Source organism: Rissa tridactyla, chromosome 1 (assembly GCF_028500815.1).
Source record: "Rissa tridactyla isolate bRisTri1 chromosome 1, bRisTri1.patW.cur.20221130, whole genome shotgun sequence".
Lineage (NCBI taxonomy): Eukaryota > Metazoa > Chordata > Aves > Charadriiformes > Laridae > Rissa > Rissa tridactyla.
In genome coordinates, this window is record NC_071466.1 from 194,829,357 (window position 1) to 194,841,089 (window position 11,733).

An 11,733-nucleotide genomic window follows, 5' to 3' on the forward strand; every position below is an offset into this window, starting at 1 on the left:
AAATAAATCTACATCAGTTAGCTAATAATTCTATTACAATGCAGCATTTGCCTAATACTTATTCCACCATATTACACACACATTTAATTTGCTTCTTCTAAATAGTTTGCTGAGCGCTATGCATGGCGGTAGGCGAGGCTACACCCCCTCATTGCATGGGCTGCTACTGTCAGCTGGATGCAACGATATTCCCACCACAGTTCCGGCGGGAAATGTCAGCATGTTTTACTAGCTGGTTTACCGGGAACCGCAGAGTGAAATGGAGATACGCGACTGCCACAGACAGCGCACCGTGGCTAAGCTGAAAGTATGCTTCACTGAATGCAAGGAACCTGTCCATCCCTTTGACCTCTTCACCTCAAGCAGGCAGCAAGGGATCAGTGAGGGATGGCATAGGATGAAACAGGCAGAAGGCCGACACACATATTGATTGCTGCTATTGATTGCTCACGTAAAATTTTGCTTCCAAAGAGGCACAGGCCTGTGCAGTCATCTGTGTGCCCAGCACATCGGGCTTAGCCTCCCCACCGCAGAGCCGTCCTGGGTCCTCAGCTGTGGGGGCTCACACCGACGAGCTCTGCTAATGTATGCGCTTTTCTGCTGGCTAAAAAGGAGGAAACGTAAAACTTAACTGCTCTCTCTTTCCTCCGATAGCCAGAAAACGGACTACAGAACGAGAAGAAAGAAAGTTCAGCTTGGTATTTTGCTTCTTGCTTGTCCCTGACTGCTCTGACATGACAACAAGTTTGAGCATACAGATTTTCCTCTGACCAGAGCTCTGTCTAGGTAGAACTGGGATTTGAACGCTTACTTATTTATGATGGAAGCAAAGATGTCAAGGTTTGTTGTATCTGGACCTCCCAGAAGGGCTACGGTAAGATAACAGGGCTTCTATCACTCTGACTTGTGAGTTTACATTCTTGCTTTGTAGCTGGCTTCTCAACTCCTTCCTACAAGTTATTCTTGTCAGTTTTCTCTTTCAGTCACCTCATGATTACAGTACAAGAAATAATATTTTCTCCTGCACAGCAGAAGCAAACAAGCTAATTAAAAAAAAATGGAAATTACCTTCAAATACCACTTTTACTCGCAAAGGTCACATGTCACCATTACTACTAGTGGCAGTGGAATGAAAACTCATCATCACGGAAAAAAAATAGATCAAAAAGCTACTCAAGCCCGTTAGCACTCATTATCTCCACAGAAGTCCAATAAAATTGCAGCTAAAACAATTTTCTGTTTCCACTGTATCCTTTTCATTTCCACCTTCTTTCAGCAGATTTTTTCAGCAAATTCCCTGCAGTTTTAAGAAATCCTGCAAATTTACTATTTGGCATGAATGCCTTCTCAAAGTCACTTATAATCTGGATTTAGAATCACAGAATCATAGCATGGTTAGAGTTGGAAGGGACCTTAAACATCATCCAGTTCCCACCCCCCTGCCATGGGCAGGGACACCTCCCACTAGACCAGGCTGCTCAAAGCCCCATCCAGCCTGGGCCTGAAGAGATTTGCCAGAACAGGATTCATTTACCAACGTAAGCGTAACATAAATGAAGGTAGTAACATATTTTCAGTGACTGTATGCAAAAGTCATTCCTAAAACAAGCACATGAGGGGGCAATCACAAAAGCTAATTTTAATGAATTTATTTCCTCAGGCTCCCTCTCTAAGGAGGAAAAGAAATTCTTTTGAATATTGGTTCAAAATGGCTAAGTTTCTTCTGTGAATCATATCCAAGAGAAACCTCTCCATCTTTACTGCTTTGAAAAGCAACCAGGAGATATTAGTTTAAAGGCTAATTTAAGATAAAGGTTAATTTTTCCATGCTGAAGTTATTTGGAGAATGTCCACTGATATATTAGTATTACTTTGTGAAAAGCAGGACACTGTGACCTACTGGGTTACTCCCATTTCTTCTTTTTCCTGAGCTTCATGGAGAAAAACTGTTGTTTGGTAGAAAGTCCTTATTTTTCTCAAAGTACAGATCTGCATTTTTCTTTCTAGAGGAAAGAGGTATTTGATTTACTAATGTCCCCGTAAGGATTTAATAGCATACTTCTTTTATGCTTTGCACGCTGCATGTGTTTTTCAGCTGCAGATTTCATCTGTGTCTGACACCTAACATCATCTTTAATAGCACGATTACAGTACAATAATAATGCATAAAAGAGAGACTTTAAAGTGTTACATTTTTCTAATACAGCTGTTCTGACATATGACTTTACAAACACTGGCCAGTTCTAAAGAAGAGCAAAATGTATTGTCCTTCAACTATTCAATATCATATCCTACCAGATAAGCTGGGAGAGGGTGATGGAATAGATCAGTGAATCTGAGCTTCTGTTGATCAATGAATCACTGAAGCTTTAAACTGGAGGGACATGTTTCCACAAGGCAAATAGAAATCCTTTGATAATTGCTGCACTTCTTTAGTTACCCTTCCCAAAACTCTTAATAGTAGTTTTCAGATTTCATAAGCCTGTAGATCACACACTGCAAACTTTGCATCACTGCAAAGTACCAAGATGTAAAGCATGGAGTAAAGGGTTAGCAAACAAAAGTTACTGTTTCTTTATTTTATAAAATAACATGTCTCCTTTCCCATTGCTTCATTGACTTTCACCAGAACTAATTTCTGCCCCACACGAACTTCATCTTTCAAAAATGCAAAGGTCACGGTAAGAGGAACAATTCTTCCAGAAAATGTTCTATTCCTGGAAACATGATACTGGTTTAATCAGTCCACTATCCTGATCCTTCTTGCTCTAGATCTGTATAAGCCTGAACAAACTGCAGTAGAGCAAGTTGTTAATTACATCTTGGTGGAAAGTTTGCTGTTATGACCACCTTGGATTAACTGATAAGATTTTGCTTATATTGACAACAGGCGTGTTATTTACGTAAACTAGGAAGTAGGACAAAGGAAGCACTGATTTTTGCTTAGACTCTTAGGAGCATTTTTATCCTAAGAACAACTCTTTGCGACGTTTACTTTGCTTTTAAATACCGGTTAGTACTCATACATATGCCTGTGTTGTGTAAAGGTGAACAGATTAAGTATTTTGAATATAAAAAAGCCATGATGTTGAGACATCCGTTTATTTCTTTCAGGTTAAAAAAAAAAAAAAAAAAAGTCAAAATTACCTGATCAAACTTTATCAGACTTCGCAGATTCCTATACATTGTGGGTCCCCAGGGACCAGAGGTTCCATTTCTGGAAATGCTTAAGAGATGAGCAGACATATGTCAAAGCTGGTAATAATTACTGCTGGGAAAAGGATGCAGTGTCCAGGATACATACGAAAGAAACACAACCAACACCTCCTACACATCAGTTTTCTGTGGCCCTCAGCGTTATAGCATCACATAGGAAAAACCAGAAAAGTAGCATGCTTCTCTATATGGCACTATATCTGGAGAAATATCTCCTGAACAACTGAATCAATCATTCCTAATGTTTATAAAAATTCTGAATCCTCCTATTGCTGCCTTAAAATTACCACACTGAGAAGCAACTGAAAAAAAGAAAAAAAAAATATTGACAAGATTTAGCTCTCAGATTTTTAATAATTTTAATAAATTTGCCTAAAGACAAAGGATTTACACTAGGATAAATGATAGCAGAATTTAGTCCGATTCTTTTACTAGCGAGATAATGCACTTAATTTGAGTGTCTCAAATATGTTGAAGAATGGCTCAAAGCCTCATGAAAGGTCGAGTGAATCCAGCGCAACCAGCTGAAAGGATAATTACCTCCCAAGAAGCCATCGGTTTCGTTTCTTTCCCAGTTTACAGAAGAGTAAATCACAAGTAACACTTTGGGAATTCACATAAATCACAAGTAACATTCTGGGAATTCACAAAGCAATAAAAATACAAAAGAATCAAATCCCATGAGTTCAGACCTGACAAGAGTTGATGACCAAAGGAGTTCAGAAGCACAACTCCCCCTGCCCAGGCACACACAGCTTGGTCGCGCCAGCAAAGGGATCCAACAGGAATCCCCGTCACCGCAGCCCCTTCCGCAGCTCCTTACAGCAAAAGTGAGGGTCATCCTGTGCACCAAGGTTATGTCGTGGTACGGGAAAGCATTTTATGGTTATGAAGTCACCCAGCTGGATTGTGACAAATTCAAAATACTGTTGGTGTTATGGTTTATTTGCATTAGAGAAATGAGATCAGGCTGAGATCAGGCCTGTTGACCTAGGTATAACACATATGTGTTTGCTGAGAGTACGAGATGAACTCCCCACGAGAGGGTTTACAGTTCAGACAAACCAGGTTAAGAATGTGGAGGATTTAGGAATTAGGAGAGAGTCAAGTGATTTACTCGGGCCAAAACACGCCTTAGGCAAACATAGAGTACAGCAGATCTGTTGTCACCTTCCTACCCAGAGCAGGACTTTGCCCTTACTCCATCCATTCAGTCCTGTGACCCCATAAGCCCCTCAGGAGTCTTTTCATACAAATCTCTGACATCAGCTTACTGTATTTTGGGGCAGTACTTCCTAGACAACACCCACGTGCATGCCCTGCAGAGGCAGCCGTGTGAATAAGCGGCACAGAGTCCGCTGTCAGCTTTGCATATCCAGTACCCCACCGGAAGCCACTGCATTGCCCAAGCTGCTGTATTTCTGGAAATCCCAAGTAATTATATAAAATCCTTAAAGTCTGCATGAGTAAAATTCCTGGTTGGAAAAAAAAAGAGGTCTATATCTGGCTCTTTCAAGACAGGTTCAAAATCTTATTTCATAAGTATATGCAAACCCCTGAATTCCACGTGTCTTTTCGCGTCTGTCAAGTCTCTGTAGCTGTTTCTAACAACTGGTGTTCATGCGTATAGCAGTGTTAAAAAACCTGCATTAAAAAGAACATTAAAGTGAAAAAATCAGGATCCAGGAGTTAGGAAATGCGAGGATTAAGGTTGCCCACACAGTTTTTGGTCAGGTCCTTTTTGTGACACTGCCTTATGTTGTGCCTTTAAGTCGTGACAACTCTAACAGTGGAGTTCAAGGTTGCCTTAGGGTGAATAAAGCCTATTTACTTCAGACTTGAAGAATATGGGTTTTATTTACTTCTTACTGCCCATCTCAGAACACTAAAATTATAAACAAAAATGGGTAAATTAATCTGTTAGGTTGTTCGATTGCCTAGGGCCAAATTTATTTATTGGGTAATTTCATTGTCTAGAGGTTATTTACCACAACCGATGATATACAATATACTCTGCACACAAACACAGAGCAATAGCACAAGCAGAGATACCTTTTCATTAGATTTCTTACCTCTGAGTTGACCAAAGCAGCATCGGTACATGGTCCGCCGAGAGAGACGTTTGGAAGAGCAGGGCGAGGGCACAGAGCAGCGGGGCTGGAGCCGCAGCGCACAGCTGCGTCATGACTCCGGGCAAGTTCATACGGAACTGGCCAGCTGCAGAGGAAAGTCCCAGCGTACCCACGGCTGCACTTTCCGGTTCAGTTGCAGCTATCCGGATTCAGCCGGGCTGCTGGGTGAGGTTGCTCTGTAACGACAGCGGGGGATTTCCAAAACACGGACTTCCTTAGCTTGAAGTCAGGAGTTATACATATTTTTTTTAATAACTTTCAGTTTGGTGATTTAAGCAGCTCATAAAACTCTCCACAGCATAAGCACAGGCAGATTCCTCTGACTTTCTAGGACAACGGAGAGTTATGAAGTCCAAACTCCTGTCCTACTGTTCTCTAACTCCCTGATAACTGCAGGCTGATAACAGAGTTGCTCAATTTTAAAATGGAGTTTATAGAAAAGTTTTCTGTACTGCACAAAATGTATTCTGCAGAACTTTTATCTTCTTCCCCTGCTACATATTACCACGTCCCTCAGCTTAGCTCTTTCACATGTATTGAGAGCTGGTGTCACACATTCGGGTGTTGACAGGTTTGAAATCTGCAGTAAATCTATCTATTGCAGATTCCAGCAAGAAGGAAGAGAGTGAGAAAATGGTACTTTTGGACCGTATCCACTGAAACATGGAATTGTTCAGCTGCCTTTGGCACGGAGCGAAGCTGTCCCAAAAAAATGAAAAATATCAAAAGTCAGGAGCAAACGATAATCGCTTCAGAACCTGACACGACTCCAGTGCTTCACAAGCCTCATGCAGGATGAAAATAGTCATAGATAATTTCACCATGCTGAGAGGCAAATTCCTCCAGCATACTTCTCTGCTCCTGCCAAGCGCTGAGCTGTTTCTGCACCTTGTGACTGCGTTAGGCAGCAGCAGTCACTCAACACGTGGTCGGCACAGGGCACGGATGCCTCTTCACAATCACATGTTAGGGAAAATACGGGGGCGGGGGGGCGAGGGGGGGAAGTTAGCTATGTTAAAACAAGTTGTGATAAGGGGAAAATAAGGAAGCGCAGCGACAATTGTAAGAGAAGATATAAACAAGTGCACGCACTTCTGAATCTGAGCACACGGAGCTTGATTAATTAAATCCACTTGCCTTAACTCACAGCATACCATTAGAGTGCTATTGCTTAATATAAGGCAATTTGTTCATCGCTTCAATCTGAAATCAGATGTGTGAGACAAAAATAGTAATTTTGAGGGAAGTAATAAACCCAGTCATCTACATGTTCCTTTTCTTCTCTGTGTCATCTTTACACAACACCGAAGTTAACCCTTTAATTGCTCTTTTTCCTCTTCTCCTCAGAGCCATATTGTAAATCTTTCATATCCCTTTTCGCAAGCCACTGTTTGTTTGGCTGTTTGAGGGAGCGTACAAGTAAGACAGCAATCCGGAGCACAAAGACAGGGGTGGAACTGGGATGTCCTAGGGAGATTTTAGTTTGAGTTGGAATAGTTCAGTCAACACAAGCAAAATACTTCTTTGTAATTCTCGAAGTGGCTGACTTTTCCATGGTAGGACGTGAGAGATCTGGTTTCTCACATAACTGTCCAGAATACGCTTGCCACTTTTTGTGTGCACCTCCTACCCGCAAAGCCAATCGACTGTAATTCTTCCTGTGTGCTTACGATTAACCTTCATACAAGAAACAAAGACGAACCCAAGGTCAGCATTATGTAAATCAAGAGTGCACACTGTGGTTGCCACAGAATACTAAAGGAATCACAGAATTTCCAGTAAAATTTTCAATTTTGCAGAACCTGCTAGATTAGCATTGCAGTTGCCAGCCTAGCGAAATAGCACGTTACTACTACTTTTATTCCACTAAGCGCACGCCTTCTCAGATTGTGATTCCTTTCATTCTTTAGCTCGCACAATGCAGAGATCCTTACTTTGTGAAACAGAGCAAGAAAGTAGCAGATCTTGCTGTTCTTCTAACATGAACCAATGGAGAGTAGGTTCTAGTGGGTCTCCTCCATTACTAATACAGCTGGTAAACATGGCCAACACTGCCAGGATTTCCACACCAGAAGAAAGCCTCAACAATCTGATCTGAATGCATGGAAATCAAGACCAACAAACATATAGTGTTGTACAAATACGTGTTGTAACCTGACAGGAACCTCACCACAAGGGCAAATGACTCAATTTAAATTTTTTGATAATTCTATACTTTTTAAATATGTGATTAGCGCTCAACTCTATTATTACAGAGCATTTTCTTAGGGCTAAAGCATTTACACCGCTTCAGAAATTCCACTGCTGGCTTTTGCAACTTCTTTTATGAGTTCCTACTCAAACACTGGCACCCTGGATGAAAAGCCGAAGTCGTGTAAGAGATTCCTGGCTTCTTGCACCCGAAATGGCTGACTTAAGGTACGTTAATGAAACAAAAGAGAAGCTAAAACAAGGGAGAGAATTATGAAAGAAAGGTATATTTTCCCTGTCTCTTTCCATCTGGTAATATCTCAAAAACTGGATTATCCCTTGGTTTGAGAGAGATCTTTTGGAGGGTGTTTGCACATAGTAACCACATCACACACAAGTGAGATGGAGCACGATTGGTGGGTACGCTCTCCGCGTTCTGCCTTATAGAAACAGTCTTAAAACTTTTTGAAACAAAACCAGATTGTTTTCTCTCAGGTTACCATATTACTTATGCACAAACTTTTAACTGAAAACAAACTGAATTTTCCTTTTTTTTTTTTTTCCACCACAGTTTGGGAACAACTGAAGTGAAGAAAGCTTTGGAAAAAAGGAATGAGAAGAACCTATTGAGTGGGATTTTAATTTGCCTCCCTCAGTAAATTTGGCTTATAAATGTGTCTGCATATATTTTCTCCTTTTTCTTTTTTTTTCTTCACTCCTAAATATAAAGATTTTTTGCCAAACGATAAGAAAAAATATACCTATTGCAAGAAGCTTTTTCAAAAAGATTCCTTTCTTTCATTTGATTAAAATGAGATGAGATCACAGTGGGTTTTTATCTGTGAGCAGGAACCTAAAAGCACTTCTGATTGATGTCTGTTGGTATACACAAAAGCACACACAGTTTACTGTCGCATCTTCCGTCGGGCTTTTTCCTGGAAAACCCACAGGTGACCCTGAGGCCAGATTTAGAACTGCCTGCACATGAAGACTTTTTTGAATCCAACACAAATTCAAAATACTGAAACTCAGATTACCGTGAAATCATTATGAAACTGCAATGAAGAAAAAAATACCATGCCCCATGAGCATGTGTCTCCACTTAGCTAAAATAATTTTGTTAAGAGAAGCTATAATATTGACATACCTCGTATTTACATTCTGCTCCTACCCATTTCCCTGGATGTATACACGCTTTCTTTTACAGTTGGGTGCCTACCACATATCCTATATGTTTCTTATTCCGTCAAAGTTGAAATAAAGGACTCATAAAAAATAATTGGAGAGAAAAGGCCAAGATGATGGAGGCTTAATTTCTTTTGCTTATGAATCCTTTTCTTAAAAAAAAAAAAAAATCCTCTCAAGTTCAGAATTCTAGACTCCCGATGTAAAAAAAATTGAATAAGTGTGAATGCCAGATTTGTGTGGGATGAAGGTAAATTTAGGACTGTAAGTCAGGCTAAAAGGGATGACTGTTGTATCAAGGACAATTTACCGTGCAAGATAAGCCAGAAGAACTATCTATAGATAGGTGACAGAAATAAGTGTCATCCATTCTGCATGCAAATTTGATCATTGAGCAATAGGTTTGGGAGCTAACATGGTACTACAGCAGCATGTTAAAGAACCTCTTCCCCCAGCTCAGGTGATAGACATATTCAAATATAGGCTCTTCAGAAAAAAAAATAATAATTAAAACAAACCAAGATTTGTATTTATTTTTTTTTAATCTCAGTTACTATCAGTATCATTTACTATTGAAAAAGTATTTTCCATATGCCAAATAATGGTCAGCAACTACTTTGCTACCCTCACATATTCAATTTATAATCCCATTTTATCACATTTTACAATCATTTTATTACCTAAGAAGGGAACTAATGCTTTATCCATTGGGACAACTCTTGCGGGTAAGGAGGTGGAGGGAACAATTACTCCGAGTTCTTCTTCCTTTGAGACATAAATTGGGAAATTTAGATCCTGGAAAAAGCATGGACTTTCCTCTTGGGAGTGGAGAGGCAAAATGCATGCGTGCGTTTGCCAAATTAACATATTATCCACTTGTGCATGTGGGAAGAAAGCTGGAACTTTTCCCACTGGAAATGGATTACCAGTGGTGTCGGAGATGGGTAGAAGGCAAATTTTGCTTCGTGCTTGAAGAGTCCTGCTCACAAGAGAGTCCTATGAGGTAACACCTGCAGATGGTAATTGGCCACATGTCTCTGCTAGTGCAGAAGGAGAAATACAAGCCATACGGACCAATCCCCTTTTCCTGGCACTGCATATCCACATCTGGGAAAGAGCTGAGGCAAACCCAGCATGTCTCACCAGTATTTCAGAAGCGTGGATTCCCCATGGTCTCAACCTCTAAGCTACGGTTTAAGAGACTATATAAGCCTATCGCTTTATCCGTTTCTCAGAAGTGAAGAGAGCAGGTTAGAATGTCACCTTACAGTCTATTCTCCTTTGAAGAGGCACTAACACTTTGCAATCATTTGTTTTCATTATCCTGGAAAGACCTAGGCTCCAAAGCAGATGCCTTTCTACCAACAAATTCCAAAACCATCTTGTGAGTAACTCTGAAATTCAAGCAAATATGATCAGCTGTGATTTTAAAGAATTTATTCAGTTCTAACAGAAACTGGCTGATCTGACCCTTTTTCTGAATAGTTTTCTTTTCCTAATAAAATGCAATGACTTCTAGAAATATAGTATTTTTAATCTTATTCTCATCTTTTCCGTCAGCTTTTCCAGTATCTGCCACTGTCTGATACAGAGAACACTTTCATTCTTCATCCTTGTCCAGTATCTTTTCTTAATATCACTTGTAAGCTACATAAACCGGTGAAGCAACACAGTAACTATTAGAGAAAAGTTTAAAATTAATTCCTTTTCAAAACAAAATACAATTATAAATGCGATGGACAAAAAGGGGGAGAAATAATTGTTTTTAAATTCAGTAAATTATCATCAAAACATTTAAGATGATCATAGTAGCAATTAAAGAAAACTAACATGAAGGATTTTCTACTATTTTCAATAATGCTAGATTTTTTTTTTAAATGTTATCCTATTTTTGAATTATGTTGGCTTTACCCTAACAAAAGGATTCAACTAGCTACCCAAAATATTGAAAATACTTTTTCCATTTTTCAACAATTCTCTTTCAATACATGATGTCCTCCAAAACGTTCAATTTCTATGCTTTCAAAAGCCATTTTTGGATACCAACTTAAGGACGACATTAGTTTTCACTTTATACAGGTAGTCACTTGTTTTGTGGACTGCCACATCACAAACATTAGTCAAGTATCCAATTCACTATAATTGCAACACAAATTTTTAACTATTTACACAAGAGCTTCCACAGTGCAATTAGATGGTACTGCCATTATCAGGGACAATCTGCTGGACTTCTGCGTAAACCAAAAGAATTGTGTGTGTGAGCAGTTCCCTAGCAGGCCAAAACACTAGTTTGCTTGAGAATACTGAACTGAATATAGAATCTAGAACTTTTCAAGCATAACTCTGTAATACTGTGTCAGATGTGGGCCTTTCAAATCAAGAAAGGCTTTGATAAACTGGAGCAAGTTCAACAGAGGTCCACTAAGAAATTCAAGGGGCAGAAGCACTTGACATGTGAGGAGAGGCTGAAGGAACTGGGCTTGCGCAGCCTGGAGAAAAGGAGGAGTGGGAAAAAACTGATAGCAGCTTTCCAAAACTTAAGAATAGATTATCAAGAAGATGAAGCCAGGCTTTTTACAGCTGTGCATGGTAAAGGATGAAAGACAATATACTCTACTGAAATTAAAAACTTTTTTTAAGATGAGGACAGTCAAGCACTGGAACATGTTGCCACTAGAGTTTATGCATTGTCCATCCTTGAAGATTTTCAAGACCGAAATGGACAGAGCCTTGAGCAATTCAGTCTGAACTTATAGCTGACTCTGCTTTGATTCGGAGACGGAATTCTGAGGTCCCTTCAAACCTGAATTATTCTACAATTTTGTACATTCCTTCTATGACAAGGTGAACCACTTAGTGGATGAGCGAAAAGCTATGGATGTTGTCTACCTAGACTTTAGTAGTCTTTGACATCATTTCCCACAGCATTGTCCTGGAGAAACTGGCTGCTCATGGCTTGGATGGGCGTATGCTTTGCTGGGTAAAAAAACTGGCTGGATGGCCAGGCCCA

The 11,733-nt window shown here is 39.9% G+C and overlaps 1 protein-coding gene across 1 annotated transcript in view; it reads right to left on the minus strand.

Moving 5' to 3' along the window:
• Positions 1–5,709, minus strand: part of ATP6AP1 (ATPase H+ transporting accessory protein 1) — a 57,727-nt gene extending 52,018 nt beyond the window's left edge. The window contains exon 1 of the mRNA XM_054204912.1: positions 5,289–5,709. Within this exon, the coding sequence (XP_054060887.1) occupies positions 5,289–5,419 (131 nt within the window). The 5' untranslated portion in view covers positions 5,420–5,709. The remainder of the gene's footprint in view (positions 1–5,288) is intronic.
• Between the last annotated feature and the right edge of the window lie 6,024 nt (positions 5,710–11,733).